The sequence below is a fragment of the Aedes aegypti genome, chromosome 2 (genome assembly GCF_002204515.2).
Source record: "Aedes aegypti strain LVP_AGWG chromosome 2, AaegL5.0 Primary Assembly, whole genome shotgun sequence".
Lineage (NCBI taxonomy): Eukaryota > Metazoa > Arthropoda > Insecta > Diptera > Culicidae > Aedes > Aedes aegypti.
In genome coordinates, this window is record NC_035108.1 from 115,408,679 (window position 1) to 115,428,645 (window position 19,967).

A 19,967-nucleotide genomic window follows, 5' to 3' on the forward strand; every position below is an offset into this window, starting at 1 on the left:
TGTGTGGGCTTCCAATGGGTCGCGACGTTCTCAAACGACCGGTTACGGAACATGAGTCCGTTGCTCGATAAATACTTGTTTTTAATTATGAAACGTGGTTTACGGCTAACCAGCCGAGTGGAAGTTTAACAACTACCGAAAAGCTAAACATTACATATAATTTGCAATTGGATTAGATGGACAAATTGATGTGAAGATTTGCGAAAAAGTTACACGTCTTCTCAGTGAGAATCGAACTCACGACTCCCCGATCTCTAGTTGGGGCGCGTTAACCACTACGCCATGAGAGGACTCATGAACGCAGAAGTTAACCTGAATTCGATTTCAGCTCAATAATCACGTGGTTCTTTTTCGCAAAGTGCACCTCTTTCGGAAGAATTAGATGCCCATCCAAACACAACGCTTTCTATATATATCCAATGCCTAGCCCGAGAGCGCATTGTTTTTTAGGTATAGGAATAGCACACTACACTAGCCAGCAACTGCGCTGGCTGAGGTATCTATTGTGTGGGCTTCCAATGGGTCGCGACGTTCTCAAACGACCGGTTACGGAACATGAGTCCGTTGCTCGATAAATACTTGTTTTTAATTATGAAACGTGGTTTACGGCTAACCAGCCGAGTGGAAGTTTAACAACTACCGAAAAGCTAAACATTACATATAATTTGCAATTGGATTAGATGGACAAATTGATGTGAAGATTTGCGAAAAAGTTACACGTCTTCTCAGTGAGAATCGAACTCACGACTCCCCGATCTCTAGTTGGGGCGCGTTAACCACTACGCCATGAGAGGACTCATGAACGCAGAAGTTAACCTGAATTCGATTTCAGCTCAATAATCACGTGGTTCTTTTTCGCAAAGTGCACCTCTTTCGGAAGAATTAGATGCCCATCCAAACACAACGCTTTCTATATATATCCAATGCCTAGCCCGAGAGCGCATTGTTTTTTAGGTATAGGAATAGCACACTACACTAGCCAGCAACTGCGCTGGCTGAGGTATCTATTGTGTGGGCTTCCAATGGGTCGCGACGTTCTCAAACGACCGGTTACGGAACATGAGTCCGTTGCTCGATAAATACTTGTTTTTAATTATGAAACGTGGTTTACGGCTAACCAGCCGAGTGGAAGTTTAACAACTACCGAAAAGCTAAACATTACATATAATTTGCAATTGGATTAGATGGACAAATTGATGTGAAGATTTGCGAAAAAGTTACACGTCTTCTCAGTGAGAATCGAACTCACGACTCCCCGATCTCTAGTTGGGGCGCGTTAACCACTACGCCATGAGAGGACTCATGAACGCAGAAGTTAACCTGAATTCGATTTCAGCTCAATAATCACGTGGTTCTTTTTCGCAAAGTGCACCTCTTTCGGAGTCCTCTCATGGCGTAGTGGTTAACGCGCCCCAACTAGAGATCGGGGAGTCGTGAGTTCGATTCTCACTGAGAAGACGTGTAACTTTTTCGCAAATCTTCACATCAATTTGTCCATCTAATCCAATTGCAAATTATATGTAATGTTTAGCTTTTCGGTAGTTGTTAAACTTCCACTCGGCTGGTTAGCCGTAAACCACGTTTCATAATTAAAAACAAGTATTTATCGAGCAACGGACTCATGTTCCGTAACCGGTCGTTTGAGAACGTCGCGACCCATTGGAAGCCCACACAATAGATACCTCAGCCAGCGCAGTTGCTGGCTAGTGTAGTGTGCTATTCCTATACCTAAAAAACAATGCGCTCTCGGGCTAGGCATTGGATATATATAGAAAGCGTTGTGTTTGGATGGGCATCTAATTCTTCCGAAAGAGGTGCACTTTGCGAAAAAGAACCACGTGATTATTGAGCTGAAATCGAATTCAGGTTAACTTCTGCGTTCATGAGTCCTCTCATGGCGTAGTGGTTAACGCGCCCCAACTAGAGATCGGGGAGTCGTGAGTTCGATTCTCACTGAGAAGACGTGTAACTTTTTCGCAAATCTTCACATCAATTTGTCCATCTAATCCAATTGCAAATTATATGTAATGTTTAGCTTTTCGGTAGTTGTTAAACTTCCACTCGGCTGGTTAGCCGTAAACCACGTTTCATAATTAAAAACAAGTATTTATCGAGCAACGGACTCATGTTCCGTAACCGGTCGTTTGAGAACGTCGCGACCCATTGGAAGCCCACACAATAGATACCTCAGCCAGCGCAGTTGCTGGCTAGTGTAGTGTGCTATTCCTATACCTAAAAAACAATGCGCTCTCGGGCTAGGCATTGGATATATATAGAAAGCGTTGTGTTTGGATGGGCATCTAATTCTTCCGAAAGAGGTGCACTTTGCGAAAAAGAACCACGTGATTATTGAGCTGAAATCGAATTCAGGTTAACTTCTGCGTTCATGAGTCCTCTCATGGCGTAGTGGTTAACGCGCCCCAACTAGAGATCGGGGAGTCGTGAGTTCGATTCTCACTGAGAAGACGTGTAACTTTTTCGCAAATCTTCACATCAATTTGTCCATCTAATCCAATTGCAAATTATATGTAATGTTTAGCTTTTCGGTAGTTGTTAAACTTCCACTCGGCTGGTTAGCCGTAAACCACGTTTCATAATTAAAAACAAGTATTTATCGAGCAACGGACTCATGTTCCGTAACCGGTCGTTTGAGAACGTCGCGACCCATTGGAAGCCCACACAATAGATACCTCAGCCAGCGCAGTTGCTGGCTAGTGTAGTGTGCTATTCCTATACCTAAAAAACAATGCGCTCTCGGGCTAGGCATTGGATATATATAGAAAGCGTTGTGTTTGGATGGGCATCTAATTCTTCCGAAAGAGGTGCACTTTGCGAAAAAGAACCACGTGATTATTGAGCTGAAATCGAATTCAGGTTAACTTCTGCGTTCATGAGTCCTCTCATGGCGTAGTGGTTAACGCACCCCAACTAGAGATCGGGGAGTCGTGAGTTCGATTCTCACTGAGAAGACGTGTAACTTTTTCGCAAATCTTCACATCAATTTGTCCATCTAATCCAATTGCAAATTATATGTAATGTTTAGCTTTTCGGTAGTTGTTAAACTTCCACTCGGCTGGTTAGCCGTAAACCACGTTTCATAATTAAAAACAAGTATTTATCGAGCAACGGACTCATGTTCCGTAACCGGTCGTTTGAGAACGTCGCGACCCATTGGAAGCCCACACAATAGATACCTCAGCCAGCGCAGTTGCTGGCTAGTGTAGTGTGCTATTCCTATACCTAAAAAACAATGCGCTCTCGGGCTAGGCATTGGATATATATAGAAAGCGTTGTGTTTGGATGGGCATCTAATTCTTCCGAAAGAGGTGCACTTTGCGAAAAAGAACCACGTGATTATTGAGCTGAAATCGAATTCAGGTTAACTTCTGCGTTCATGAGTCCTCTCATGGCGTAGTGGTTAACGCGCCCCAACTAGAGATCGGGGAGTCGTGAGTTCGATTCTCACTGAGAAGACGTGTAACTTTTTCGCAAATCTTCACATCAATTTGTCCATCTAATCCAATTGCAAATTATATGTAATGTTTAGCTTTTCGGTAGTTGTTAAACTTCCACTCGGCTGGTTAGCCGTAAACCACGTTTCATAATTAAAAACAAGTACTCAAAATGAAGTTTTTTAATCACGACATAACAATAAATCTAATATTACCGAATAATTTCAAGCTTTTTACAGTAATGCACGGTAATGGGAACCATACATATTGAAAAGGGTCCATTTACCGTGCATTTGGATTTTGACTGAAACACAATGAAAAATTATAAATTGCATAACATTTCATTGCTCATACGATGAAATACATCTAACTAGTGGTATACAAATGTAAACTTGTTGCAATTTTGAAAAATGTCATGCTCTAACGTTAAAATGAAAAATGGTAATTTTTGGCGTTTCTACTAAGAGTGTTGAAAAATCTCATTGTCAAACAGAATTCACATGATTTTGACTACATAAACTAGGTTTTTCAAAATGCTTTGTGACAAAAACTACTTCATTTTATTAGTTTTATCTTATTTTGCTGACAAAAGAATAATTTGTGAAAATTGTATGAATATTTTGTAGGAATTTGTATATGTGCACGGTGAATGGAGCCCGCACGGTGACTGGTGACTTAACGGTATACGAAAAAATTGATGAATTAGGATTTTTTTTTAACACTTCAGTCGTCGCGCTGTTGTATTTTGTACAACACTGATGGAAAAACCTCGCTTGTCGTACACAGCATTAGCGTGGTGGTTTTGACGGTGACAAACCGCGCGACGACTGAAAGGTTAAATCAAGCGAAAGCCTTTGATCCACACTTTAAAGCTAAGTATGCTGTTCCGCTCAAGAAAAGTAAAAATTTCTGCCCAAGAAATGGTTAAGAATTTTTTTTACAGTGAGCTCCATTTGAATTGACAATTCTTTTCAACTGCGTACTGCGATCAAAGAAAAATCCTTTTCTTGAGCATTTCTCGCAAAAAATTTCCCACGCATCGAGATAGGCGATTACTTTTCTGTTGAAGTGCATACTTAGCTTTATAAATAATAAAATAAAATAATAAAATAAATAAATAATAAATATAAAAGTGTAGTAAAAATACGGTTTTAATTTGTATTTTGCCAACGCCGTGAAGCTAGTGCTACTATACGAACAGAAATTAGAAATAGTGCTACTATAGGCACATGTGTTCCTATAGTGGGTACAAGCGATAATAAATTCAAACATATGAGTTTTCGTAGTTTTCATACTTTTCCCACAAAACCAAAAAGCTTTCAGATGATGTTGAAATAATTATTTGTCGATTTTATACGAATATTTGTTCTTAGCGTTGCGGCTATTGGTACATCGACCCTAATAGCACTGAAAAAACCCACAAAAACGCTCAAAAAGTTCACCAAACTGTTCTCAACTGATATATAACTGTTACCGTTGTTATAATTAAACATATTTACAACTGACTATACTTACCAGAATTGATTAAGTAAGTTTTTACATGGCTTAAACCAGTAAGTTAAGTTTAATAGAATGTAATCTAAGAAACAAATTTCTATATACAATGTTCATTGTTCAATAAACGTGAAATATACATCGCTGAATATGATTAATTTGCAGCTTAATTTTCGACACTAAGTGACCAGCCCATCAAAGTCTACCGCATATATTTTGCTTAATAAAATTTGCTTCTTTGTACATCTGTAGAAGTATCTCTTGATGTTTACGTCTAGTTTTCCTCCGATTATTGCCCTCAGCACTTTCGGTAAAAATATCCTGTTTAGCATTCTCAGCCACAACAGGATCATAACTACACGGGAACCATAACTGCCATATGTCACAAGTCTTAATTAGAATACGACTGTTGTTTAACTTCTAAAATTAACGGCTTCTCAGTCTTACGGATAATTCAAAATGCTAGGTTTTTTTTAAATCCAATGTCCAATGGCCGTAGCGGTAAACGCGCAGCTATTCAGCAAGACCAAGCTGAGGGTCGTGGGTTCGAATCCCACCGGCGAGGATCTTTTCGGGTTGGAAATTTTCTCGACTTCCCAGGGCATAGAGTATCTTCGTACCTGCCACACGATATACACATGCAAAAATGGTCAATCGGCATAGTAAGCTCTCAGTTAATAACTGTGGAAGTGCTCATAAGAACACTAAGCTGAGAAGCAGGCTCTGTCCCAGTGGGGACGTAACGCCAGAAAGAAGAAGTCCAATGGCCGAAACGTTTAGCGTTTTGAAAAAAAAAAACGTTATTTTCAATATACAATCAACCCTCCATATCAGTGGCGATTCCCTAAAATCAAATCTACCTGTTCCACGATTAGAAATTCTTGAATGAGTAGTGATTTGTTAGAAAGGACGATTTTAATCATAAACTTTTTGGTTTATAATATAAATTTGTCGAAATAGTTATTTTTAGAGTCGTAGAACAGGTAGAAAGTGAGGTTACGAGTCGCCACTGCTCCATATGTCCATATTGAAGGGAATCATCGACTCATCGACACCATCGTGATATGGAATAGAAATGAATGAAAAATTGTTTGAGGGGACCATCGTACTTCTTCTTGGCAATACGTCCTCACTGGGACAAAGCCTGCTTCTCAGCTTAGTGTTCTTATGAGCACTTCCGCAGTTATTAACTGAGAGTTTTATTTGCCAAAGTTGATATTTTCGTATTCGTATATCGTGTTGCAGGTACGATGATACTTTATGCCCAGGGAAGTCAAGGAAATTTTCATTACGAAAAGATCCTGGACCGTCCGGGAATCGAACCCAGACATTTTGACAGACAGGCTTTGCTTTGTAGCCGCAAACTCTAACCACTCGGCTAAGGAAGATTCTAGTACTTAATTTAATAATGAAGATTCTGAAGGTATCCTAGTAATAGTAATAGTAGTTTACGGAACAAGTTGCAGAATGATAATTTTTACAGTACGAGTCATGAATTTAATTTCGTAGAAGACCACTTGAGGGTATCAGATAATTTCGGAATGCATTCTCCATCATTTTACAATTTCTGAAAAATTGTTGTGTAATGATTCATTACACAACTCAAAACAGATGCGTAATGAGAAAGCGTTGCGTAATGAATGATTACAGTACTGGTTTCAGTTGCGTAATGACTATTCCCGCACTGCATACTTCAGTGCAGGAAAGTAGGCCGTTTCATGACAGATTGGCGGGATGAAAAACAGCCTATTACGATGAGAAATTGCAAAAACATTTGTCTGCTAAGCACCCGATATTCGAAGATTCCAAGTGCTTGCAAGCCCTCCTCGAGCATCGTCCACGTTTCATGCCCGTAAAGGACTACCGGCCTTATGAGCGTGTTGTACATGGTACATTTGGTGCGAGTGTGTATTTTTTTGACCGCAGCTTCTTGTGGAGGTCATAGTAGGCCCGACTTCCACTGATGATGCGCCTCCGTATTTCACGACTAACGTTATTGTCAGCCGTCAGCAAGGATCCATGGTAGACGAACTTGTCGACCACCTCGAACGTATCTCCGTCTATCGTAACACTGCTACCTAGGCGAGCCCTGTCGCACCCCACCAGCTAGCATGTACTTTGTCTTAATCGCATTCACCACCGGTCCAACTTTTGCTGCCTCGCGTACAGGTCTGCCATTTTTTTCAAATGTTCGACCGAAAATGTCCATATCATCCGCGTAGCAAACAAATTGACTGGATCTCGTAAAAATCGTACTCCGGCTGTTAAGCACGGCTCTCCATATAACGCAATATTGAACAGCACGAGAGTCCATCACTTTGTCGTAGTCCCCGGCCGGACCCAAACGAACTGGAATGTTTGCCTGAAACCTTCACACAATTTTGCACAGCTTTCATCGTCGCTCTTATCAGTCTCGTAAGCTTCCAGGGAAAGCTGTTCACGTCCATGATTTTCCATAGCTCTACGTCCGCAGTACAATGTGGGCTTCGTGGCCGTGCGATTCCCGCTTCAGTCCGGAAAATTTTTCGCCGGGAACGTATTTCGACTGTGCCACTGGGCGTTGCATGCTAGTCCGTTGTATGGCGTGGTGCTTCCTTCAAAGGGCAAATCGTCCACTGGAAGCATTAACGTGTCGGTGTCGTTTAAAAATACTGACGAAGGCATTTCCTCCGTTGTCCAGTCCTTCATTGCCTGTGCTCGCAGTGCCATTCAGGTGTTCGTCGAAGTGCTGCTTCCACCTTTCGATCACCTCACAAGCATTAACGCACACTAAAAAAATCTTAGATTTATACGTAACGTAATTTTAGCTTCAATCATGCAAAGCCTGTTCTCATGTATTATTCAATGATAAAACCTACAAACACATCTATTATATCCAACATTGCTAGAAAAATCCTTAATATTGAACACGAAACGTCTTCTTTTAAAGAATGTTGCATGCAAAACGGCTCAGTTTACATGATTTTCACGCTGAAAATTCAATCATAAATAATGCACATCAAATGACAGGCCGTCGATTCATCATTATATATCATTATATATGACAGAACATTCAGCGTAGAATCATGTAAACCGAGATTTCTTGTTTGCAATTTCACTTTCAAGATGCAAGAAAGCATGCAATATTGGCGAATGTTGGATGTAAGATCATGAAATGATTCAGTTTCCCTCAAGATTGCAAGCATTTTCGAATGCAATGAGAGAGTTTACATTAATTATCGTTGAATGTTCAGTTGCAACTCCCTTTTCATGATTATCATAAACATTTACGTGCCATGTAAATTTCAGAATTGTTTGCTGTGCGTGTCGTTTAAAAAAATACTGACGAAGGCACTCCCTCCGTTGACCCGTCCTTCATTGCCTGTGCTCTCAGCGCCATTCAGGTGTCACATCTCGGCTCGTGTACGTGTTTCTTGAAACCGGTACAGATGGAACTCGCACTCCGTCTCCTCCAGGCGGCGTTTTTCTTCCGAAACAGGCGGGTCTGCTGTTGTCGTTTCCGTCTATGTCGTTCCACATTGTGCCGGGTCCCTTGCTGCAGCATGACCGCCCGGACTGCATTATTCTCCTCCAGAATCTGTCTACATTCCTCGTCGAACCAATCGTTCCGTCGACTCCATCCCACGTCCCCGACGTTGCTCTCAGCTGTATTGTTAATGTCTGCTTTCACTGTTCTCTATATATTCTTATATTACCTTTTGAGTTACCGCAAATCTCCCATTTTGCAAAAAAAAAGCATATATTAAATTTGTGAATATTTTGAAAACAATTTTTTTAAGGCAAACAGAGCACTACAATCATACAAGCCTAGATCCAAGTCCCCAAACTTGACAATTTTGTATATAAATGCGGCCAATGCGTACTATATTCAGTCCTAAGCCGTATAACTGATTTTTTATTAGATCCTTGGAGAATCCTTCGCTAACTCACCGGCAGCTGCCATGGTATATATTTGCAGTATTTTTGGAAAGATGTTCGGCACATTTCCTGATTCCGAGAAATTCTTTGTGAATTCCTGAATTCAAAATTGGTCACACATTTACTAGGGTTTGTATCATTTGACACATACACGTATTTCGACCTCAACTGTAAGGCCGTCTTCAGTGTCGTGTACTAGACTCGAGAAGTCGATTCTAGTACACGACACTTAAGACGGCCTTACAGTTGAGGTCGAAATACGTGTATCTGTCAAATGATACAAACTCTAGTGGAATTAAATGGTATAGTACTAAATTCGTTTTTTTCATCTACTTATAGGTATTCTACTAAACAGCTTGAAGATTTATTATCACACATTTGCCTTTTCTTTTAATTTCATAAATGATCTTTCAAGGAATCCATTAATCATTAGGCGAACAGCACATCGAAAGTGTTGAAAAGAATCTGTTCATTAATCCAATGATCATTGATCATACTACAAATAGTTCCGTTAAATAACATGCTGATGAAAGCATCCCGTGAAGAACATCGGTTTATCATAATTTGTGGTACTTTTAGGAGGAAAATTTCAGAAGGAATTCAGAGGAAACATCATCGTTTTACGAATTTTTAAAACTAGTTTTTTGCTCAAAATTAAGACAATGTTTATGAAAAACTCTCATTGCATTGCACTTGCACTTGTAATGCAATTCCACCGAACATGACGATTTTTTTTTAATTTAATTTTTGTATTTTTTGGATCGCCTGAAAATTTTCATACAGATTCTTTATGACCAAAAATGCCATTTTGCACATTCAGACCGCCATTTTGAACCTCGCCTTATTTTTGAGAAGGGCGTATCGGAAAATGCATAGCAAATCTTTAAAAACTGTAACTCGAAAACGGTTTGTCCGATCGATTTGAGATCTTCTACAAAGTTGTAGGCATTGCTTAGGACTATATGGAGAAAAATATGCACGGTAAAAAAAGTTACAGATTATTTTTTATGCCAAAAACAAAATTTTAAAATCGATTTTCTCCAGAAACGCAGTTTCGATTTTTTTTTTTGGATATGTTTTAGGGGACAACTTATGTGATTTATTGCACAATGTTTCAAAATAGAAGAATTATGGACAAAAAAGTTATGATTTTTAAAAAATTACAGATTTTGAAAAAAAATCGAAATAGAGGAAAACAATATTTTTTGATGTGATTATTTGAAAGTACAGAAAAATTGCAATCGAAAAGTACTTAAGTAAATTTTTTCTAGGTTGCATCAATTTCGAGATATACTCATATTTATATAAAATTTTCAAATAAAAAAAGTAAAATAGGCCCTTTTCAAACATATTTCGTGTTTCTCCATTCCAGAAATATTTTAATTTGATTGAGTGAATCGTAGCTGAATTGTTTATTGTTTGATCAAAACCTGTATACTAAAGTTTTTAAAAAAGTATGCACGGTAAAAAAATATGAACGAAATTTTCAAATGAAAATTTGAAGTTCTTCTTCTTCTTCTTGGCATTAACGTCCCCACTGGGACAGAGCCTGCTTCTCAGCTTAGTGTTCTTATGAGCACTTCCACAGTTATTTACTGAGAGCTTTCTATGCCATTTGAAGTTCATTGTTCTTAAAAACCGCAAAATTGATGTTTTTAATTTTTGGATATGTTTTGCAGCATATTGTTTGTAATTTCTTGCACAATGCCTCAAAACGGAAAATTTTTGAATAAAAAATAAATTTAAAATCAATAAAACGTATTTATGTAAAACGATATTTTTGGTGCGTTTTTTTTTGAGTACAGAGTACTCAAGTCAAATTTAGCTGAGATGCATCACTTCCGAGATATACACGGTAAACCTAAACGTGGCATTAAAAATGTGATTCTATCACAACGGTGTACCTTTGGTCCCCAGGGCCCGGCTAATGGGTAAAGCCCTCTCATCGCGGCAAGATCGTACAACCAAGAAGTTTGTTTTTTTTTTTGGTTTTTTTGTTTTTTTTTGTTTTTTTTTGTTTTCTTTATATATATATATATATATATATATATATATATATATATATATATATATATATATATATATATATATATATATATATATATATATATATATATATATATATATATATATATATATATATATATATATATATATATATATATATATATATATATATATATATATATATACTGCAATTTTATTTTCTTAATTATATCAACTACTTTCTTGTTATCGTCACAGCTCGAAAATTGTCTAACTTCAATGTGTGTTTCAGAGATAGGGATAAACGAGTGATATTTCTGAGTGCCTTGAACTGTTTTTGCACTTGAAAATAGTTTAGTTGGTTAAGTTCTTGTGCAATGATATCATATCATATTTGTGTAAGCTGCTCTTCTTTCCGATTTTGAGCCCAATCATATAGTTCCTTAGCATTTTTTATCGGATGTTCACGTTCTTTGGCAAGACTGGCTCTGGTAGCCATACGTTTTAGTGTCCCTCCTATGGCATCGCATGGCCCTTTTCCATGTATGCATATTTCAACCTCAACTGTGAAGCCGTCTTCAGTGTTGTGTACTTGACTTGACTTGGTTTGTGTTGTTGGAATCAAAATACAATTTTCCGGAATGGAGAAACACGAAATATGTTTGAAAAGGGCCTATTTTTCTTTTTTTTTTTGAAAAATTTATATAAGTATGAGTATATCTCGAAATTGATGCAACCTAGAAAAATTTTACTTAAGTACTCTTCCAATGCATTTTCTGTACCATCAAATAAACACATAAAAAATATTGTTTTCCTTTATTTCGATTTTTTTTCAAAATTTGTAATATTTTATAAAATTATAACTTTTTTGTCCATAATTCTTCCATTATGAAACATTGTGCAATAAATCACATAAGTTGTCCCCTAAAACATGTCCAAAAATAATAAAAATCACAGATGCATTTTCATAGAAAATCGATTTTATTTTTTTTTATTAAAAAAATCTGTCATTATTTTTTACCGTGCATATTTTTTTCCAAATAGTCCTAAACAATACCTATAACAATCGCAAAATATAGCTACGATTCGCTCAATCAAAAGTTTTTTTTTCTGGAATGGAGAAACACGAAATATGCTTGAAAAGGGCCTATTTTTCTTTTTTTTATTTGAAAATTTTATATAAATATGAGTATATCTCGAAATTGGTGCAACCTAGAAAAAAATTTACTTAAGTACTTTTCGATTGCAATTTTTCTGTACTTTAAAATAATCACATAAAAAATTATTGTTTTCCTCTATTTCGATTTTTTTTTTCAAAATCTGTAATTTTTTAAAAAATTATAACTTTTTTGTCCATAATTCTTCCATTTTTAAACATTGTGCAATAAATCACATAAGTTGTCCCCTAAAACATATCCAAAAATAAAAAAAAATCGAAACTGCGTTTCTGGAGAAAATCGATTTTAAAATTTTGTTTTTGAAATAAAAAAAAATCTGTAACTTTTTTTTACCGTGCATATTTTTCTCCATATAGTCCTAAGCAATACCTACAACTTTGTAGAAGATCTCAAATCGATCGGACAAACCGTTTTCGAGTTACAGTTTTTAAAGATTTGCCATGCATTTTCCGATACGCCCTTCTCAAAAATAAGGCGAGGTTCAAAATGGCGGTCTGAAAGTGCATAATGGCATTTTTGGTCATAAAGAATCTGTATGCAAATTTTCAGGCGGTTCAAAAAATACAAAAATAATCGGGTTTGCGAAACGGCGTGGAACCGCTCTGCAGTGATAGATTTTCAAGACGATAGGGGGAGATCCCCCAGTGCCGGACAGCACCCAATACCGGACAAAGTTGAAACATTGAGAAATCATGGTCCAGTCAAGATGGTGTATTAGTAGAAAATAAAGCTATTATGTAGACTAATGTTTGCGTAGAATAACACATCCTTGAAATATGCATCCCTTTTTAAAAAAGTATAAAAGTTTGAAAATCATTAAAAAATTGATGTATCTTCTTAATTTTGAGCCTATTTAGTAATTATTTTGAATATGAAAAAATACTTTGGATCCCGCAAGCATGATCGAACATAATCCTAATTTGATAGTATGAATGTATTTTGTACCATAATTGAAGTAAATATGGACAAATTATAATTTTGGTTAAGCACCTCCTGTCCCTCAGTTTCGGACAGCTTGATTTGTTATATGATATCTTTGTAATTATTGCATCAGTGTCTCAAAATACTTTCATTTTTCATGGGTTCCGTCGACCATGGTATCAAACATGCAATAAAATTAAGAAGAATGAACATTCATAACAACATCGTAAAATGTGCTATTTTTCATCATATATGAAAGAGGTTTTTGATAGGCATCTTGCAAACTAAGAAAAACTCAAATTATTTTTGTAAATGTTGCAATTGCATTGAATTGGTAATTATAAACTATTTCTATATAGTGTACACATTCAATGATGTTCAAATTTACAGAATTCGAGGCATTTCCAGATCGTGTCCGGTATTGGGTACCACCTTTCAAGATCGATCAATTTGGTACTAAAATACATCATCAAAACACAATGTCAAAATTCATATTTATTTTTTCAAATTTATTTTTGTGCACTATAAAAATGATAATATTTATCATAAATGGGTAACACGAGCCCATAAAATCAATATTTTTCGAATTATGAATTTAGTGGCTTAAGTGTCCGGTACTGGGGGATCTCCCCCTATCTTTAAATTTGAACGAAAAAACTGGTTTTTCATTTTTGATGATTGCTGATGATCGATTGATGGATTCATGAGCCTTAACGTTCAACGCTCCGTCATCGTAATCATCGTCATCATCGAAACTGCAAAAGCTGTTTTTCTCTTCAAAACTGAAAATTATTCCATGAAAATGTGTTCACTGTGTTGCGGTTGGAGAATAAAATACAGTGAACACATTTTCCTGTAAATTTTCTTGATTTTGAACGAAAAAACTGCTTTTGGAAATTCCAAAATTAATAACGGATCCTGCCCCCTTAACCCGTATAGGCCTGAGTGAAAGAAACATTACTAAAACTCTCACCGCTCAGCGAATACTAAACGGATTTCAATTACGTTTTGGTAGTATACTCGTACTCATATCTAGTTTATAAAAGTGGTCAAAGAATCTCGGGAATGTTCCTGTGGCTGGAGTTATTGCGGTGAATCTCTGGGTCAGGTCGGGTGACAAGGGTTTTGTGCTTCTGTGCCTCTGGAGGAAGGCAAATTTCAAGTCACAGATAATTTCTAGAATCGGCTATAATGTGGCCACTATATCAAAAAGTTTTAAGAAAAACGCATCAGCGTAAACCTTCTGATAATCGATTTAATTTAATAATTATTTCAACTGCATTTGATTGATCCTACAAATGACCATTTTCGGGTCCTCAGGATGCCTAAAATTTATGATAAAGTGCACAACATGTATCTTAACATTGTGTCAAGCTTATGGGAATGCATTTTAGTGAACTGTTATGTTCGATCTATTCTTTTAGAGATTCGAAACGGTTTAATACATAACAAATCTGGAGCCGGTTCTTCAGGACATTAAGCCCGAGTGGCCGCATCTGGTTCACTCTAAATGGTGCAAAACTATTAATTTATTATGTTGAATATCAGATCTTAATGATTTATGCAAAATAAAATAAATGTAATTGGAAATAAATAATGATTATTTAGAATGTCCCAAAAAATCGCCTTTTTCTACCCGACTTGACCCAGTGACCCACCGCAATAACTCTGGCTACAGGAGTATTCTCGAGTTTCTCCGGCCATTTCTAGAATTTAGATATGTGGGCCAGTATACTGACAAAAAATATTTAAATCCGTTAAGTATTCGCTGAGTGTTAAAGGTTTTAGTATTTTTGCTTTCACTCAGGCCTATACGGGTTAAAGAATATCGTTTAAGTTCAATTTAACATACTAGTTATGCTATCAAATTTAAAGCCTCACATTTTTTAAAATTACATTTCAATGGCGACCCAGAAGTTTCTCTTTAGGCGTACACTGGCATGGTATTGCACCGCATGCCTTTGACTGTTACGTTCCTCCGCATATCGTCCCGGATCATGCTATTTTATGCTTCAACTATCACACTTGATTCGTGTTGCCTCTTATTCCACTTCTGACGGTTTAGTTTTCACTCCCAATCTCGGATATTTTAACAACGAAGGTCACAAAAAAGATTTATTACATGCTAATCTAACTAATTTATCTTTTTAAACAATTCAACATTTTATGTTAACCAACATATTTTTGTGTTGTACTTGAGCTGGTATGACTAGGTTAGGAGAAACACCTGCTTTGAATAAAAATAGACCAGTTAGTATCACACATTTCCACCGGCAAATTAGACTAATTAAATATCATCATAAAAACTAAAGGGTTCTGAAGGTTCGTATAAATTCAGCAGCCCTAATGCCACTATATCCGCTTTCGTTCACAGCAAAGTGCTCTTTCAGCACAGCAACAATATTCCCTCAAACACATGACGACGACAGAGCAACAGGCTACTGGAGGTCCTCAGCATCCGGCTAGTTTCGATTACATGCAGCACGCTCAGGCTCCCACGCTGCAGCAACAGCAATACTTCAGTCAGTTTGGGGCGTTCAACGCCCAACAGCAGCAGCAACAGAATGTGCTCCTGAACAGTGCGACGAAGATGTCTGGCAACAATCTTGGCACGTCTCTCCCAAACTTTTACTACGGCACGAGTAATCAGAACAATGGTAATAACACTATCAAAAAGTAAATTATAGAGAACTATTCCGATAGCTTGTAACGTTATGCACACACTCCAAGAGGTGTGACGTACTGGTATACCCAAGTCGGATTAAAAATGTATGGCTTTAATTTTAAATTTAGTTTTAAAACATCATCCTTTGTGAATACATGTACATAACTTTGATTGTAATGAAAACAAGAAAAGCAATAAATTAAGTTTTCTTTACGTTGCTCTTTTGGTTAGAAAAGTTATAGTTATTATAGTTGAAAATTCTTGAACGTTGATCCAACGCTAATGCACGCAGTTTGAAACGAACAACATTTAAAAAAATTGTGCTTAACTATCGTAGAATAATTCCAACCAAAAAAAGTCGCTGCAAACGTGAGAATTCTGGAAATCTCTGCGAATTATCATACAGAAAAGCAAACAAGTTACGCAGTAATATGCTTTCTTTGCAGCAACACATTCGTTGGTAGCTAACTAATTAACAACATAGAATAAACAAAGAGAAATAACAAATTCCTATTAGTTACATTGAAGATGCAAAACATCTAGGAAGAAATTACAAGTCTGAACAAGCGAGAAGCGAACACTTCTAGAAGGAGAATAATAAACACTGGCACTCATCAATTTTCTTCGAAATGTATTGAACGATACAGAAAACAGGTGGTTTGATGAGAAGTAGCCTATAAGTTAGTTAGATAATGCTATCACATTGTATTCATGTTCACCAAACTATTAGCAATGAATCAACTCAGATTAGCAGTTGTAAAATAAATGAAACAAAGGGACATTTGTTTCGGGTGAAAAGTTAAACAATCGTACGCCGTTATATTGTTTTTAGATCCGAAAGCCTTGATGAAACTTGCTAATAGTATTCATGTTTTCTGCTGAGTTTAGAGACTTGATCATTAGGTATTTTAATTCTAGTAAGGTACCGTGGAGTAAGTGGGTAATGGATTTCGCATAGTTGGGATTCATCAAATTCTAGAGACCTGACCTTAAATTAAAACAAATGAGATCGTGTATATTTTTTAGCTAGACTCCCACCAAATATAAGCAGTATACTGACATTGATTTATATGTAAATTTGAAGAAAAAAGTACAGAAAAGTTTTTGAAAAACGTCTCCTTTCTTACCCCACAGGTGGGGCAAGCGAAAAGTTTATTGTTTTGAACAATAAATTCAAAAACTAACAGTTACATTCACGATTTCTATTACCTTTAACATTTGTTAAGGCATCCCAATGAACAATAACATAAGTAACATGTAGACAAAGAAAATGTTATTCTTGTTACTTGAATTTTCTTCTGTTCAGTTATGTTTGTTGAAATGATTCGGCAAAATTATAACTGCAACATTTCCAATGTTAGTTCTCACATCATGGGACAGCAATTGCATTTCTGCTCTGTAGAATTTCCATTGCTCGTTATTTGTTTTTAAGAAAATCGGGTATGACGTCGGATAACTATTCAAGAGAAATCAAACGGAATCCTTCAATAATGTATTTAGAAACTTTTTTTTATGTGGATAAACCTATACCCCATTTTTTATGTTTTGAACTAGCTTTACATAGACATTCCACAAGATTTTCGTGCGTTCTCTTATATTGGAACTTCTTCTGGAACAATCAACTTCTTCCTTTAAATCGGCTGTCCGAAGTAAACATATTAAAATCGTAATATTTGGCAACCTTTTTTTTATAGAACGTTTTGAGTATAGTGTTTCTTAAATTATCAACACGTTCTGTTGTTCTGATAATTGCGAACCTTTTATGTGCTTTTATACTTATAGCTACCTAAAGAGAAAACAAAAATTCAAACTCTAATGAGAAAATTTTCACTTGCCCCACGTGATTAGAAAATTGACAGTGTTTCAATTTTTGTTATTTTTAGGTCTATGTCGAATTAATTCTAAAACTTTTTTTTATTGCAGTTTGAAACTGTCAGAGGGGACAACTTAAAAGCGGTACAGAAAATTATTTTCCGCAACTTTTTTCCACTGAAAATATTAAAATAAAATTGCACGCTGCCAACTTGTTACGGAGTGATAGTTGACAGGTTAACAATATTTTGCTCTATTATGCAATAATGGCTGAAAAATCTCAGAAATCTCTAACCTATCGTAATGTTCTCAATGGCCTCAAAGGGGTCATGCATAAATTACGTCACGCTCCAAGGGGGGGGGGGGAGGTGGTCGAGCCAAGCGTCACAAGCCTTACAAAATTTTCGGAGGACTCATACAAAAAGTGTGACAAAGAGGGGGGGGGGGAGGGGGTCGAAAAAGTTGAAATTTAGCGTGACATAATTTGTGTACCATCCCAAAGGTTTACTCACGAGTTTAAATCGTTAATTCACATATTCAGTAAAATATACCAATTATTTTAAATGGGGTAAACCCACTTGCTCCGCGGTACCTTAACTTTTTTCAATGTTTCAATGTAAAACAAACTCAGAAGCATTTTTACGAGTTTGAACCAAAAGGAGCATTCTTCTAAGTTTCTTGACAGCGTTTATATGGTTATGTTGATTTTTATATTGAACATGGCTAAAAGGCTACCGAATTGACAGATCTTTGAATTTGAATTTATTCCACGACTGGCGTGAGGTGACAATTGTCGGTGTTGTACAGCGAGGTGACAATTCTCGACTCGAGTGAAGTGACCCTCCATTTGATTTACACGGCGAGTCACTTCACTCGAGTCGAGTATTGTCCCCTCGATATACGAGACCGACAATCCTCACCCCACTCGTAGAATAAATCCATCTCCATTTGATTTGCACGGCGAGTCACTTCACTCGAGTCGAGAATTGTCACCTCGCTATAAAACACCGACAATTGTCACCTCACGTCACTCTTAGAATTAACCCACGTATCCTAGAAAATCTCAATGAGTGACTTTAAAGCTTAAATTTTTCTGCGGGAATTGCTGCGATGAATTTTGGAGAAGCTCTCAAACCAATGTTATGGACAATGTTGAAAAAACGCTTGAGCAGCATTCACTTGTCCTTGTTAACAATCCTGGTGTGAATCCTAAATAATTAAAAAATGCATGTTACAAGTACTGCAGAAATACCTCCACAAATTCCTTGAGGAGGAGCTCCTGGATTTTTTTTCCGTGCTTATTTCAAAGATTTATCCACAAATACATTAAATGAATTATCTAGAAATCCCTTAGTAAGTTTCCCAGTAATTCGTTAAACAATTTCCTAGCGATTTCTCAAGCAATGCTTTAAATAATTCTTCTTCAATTTCCTCCAGGAAATCCTGCATATCATATTTATTGTTGCGAAGTTTCTCTCAGAGATTCTTTCAACACTTTCTCCCGCAATTCTTTTGGTAATTCTTGTACCAATTGCTCCATTTGATTCGTCCAAAAACCTTCAGGGAGTATTACGAGAAATCCTCCAGGAGTTCCAACGCAGTTTTTCAGTATTTATTCAACTCGTTTTCACAAGGATACCTTCCAATATTCCCCACGCATTATTTCAAGACTTTTAGTACTGATCCAGGAGATCTTACGTAGGTACATTCCTCAATGTTGTCGCAAATTATTACAGGATTTGCTTATGAAGTTTCTCCATGAATTTCTTATAGAGTTTGAAGTAGGTATTCTTCAGTAATTCAACCAGGGTATACTTCTGCAAGACACTCCTTCAAAAATGTCTCGTGTAAGTAATCATGTCAATTTCTCATGGATTCTTCTACTTGTTCATTTGTTGTTTAGCACCTGGAAACGCAACAGTAATTTCTCAAACACACATTTTTCCAGAGATTTTGCCTGAAGATCAATAGGGGTTCCTCCACAATATCATCTAGGATGTAGTTTAATGATTATTCCAATTTCTATTGTTTCACAAATTTATCCTCCACGACCTTTTAAAGGGTCCAGGGGTTTCTTCAGAGATACTTAGATACGGGATTTCTATCCTACGTGAGTCATATTTCTCAAAAAGTTCATTATTATGGGAATTCTTCAAAAAATTTATGAAGAATTTCTTCGTTAAACGCGCAGCTATTCAGCATGACCATGCTGAAGATCGTGGGTTCGAATCCCGCTGGTCGAGGATCTTTTCGTAAAGGAAATTTTCTCGATTCCCAGGGCATAAGAGTATCTTCGTACCTGCCACACGATATACACATGCAAAAATGGTCAATTGGCAAAGAAAGCTCTCAGTTAACAACTGTGGAAGTGCTCATAATAACACTAATCTGAGAAGCAGGCTTTGTCCCAGTTGGGACTTAACGCCAAAAGGAAGAAGAAGCGTCATTAGAATCGTAATCTTATTTTCTTTAAAGAGAACTTATACAAATTTGGCGGAAAATTCTGAAAACTTAAATAATAAAATGGCCATTAGCCCAAAC

At 36.8% G+C, this 19,967-nt stretch overlaps 1 protein-coding gene across 4 annotated transcripts in view; it reads left to right on the forward strand.

Moving 5' to 3' along the window:
* LOC5565562 (cyclin-T) overlaps positions 1 to 16,418 on the forward strand; it is a 56,212-nt gene extending 39,794 nt beyond the window's left edge. For all 4 annotated transcript variants that reach the window (XM_021842033.1, XM_021842034.1, XM_021842035.1 and 1 more), the window contains one exon: positions 15,324 to 16,418. In XM_021842033.1, coding sequence (XP_021697725.1) covers positions 15,324 to 15,629 — 306 coding nt within the window. In that variant the 3' untranslated portion in view covers positions 15,630 to 16,418. The remainder of the gene's footprint in view (positions 1 to 15,323) is intronic.
* The last annotated feature ends 3,549 nt before the right edge of the window (positions 16,419 to 19,967 follow it).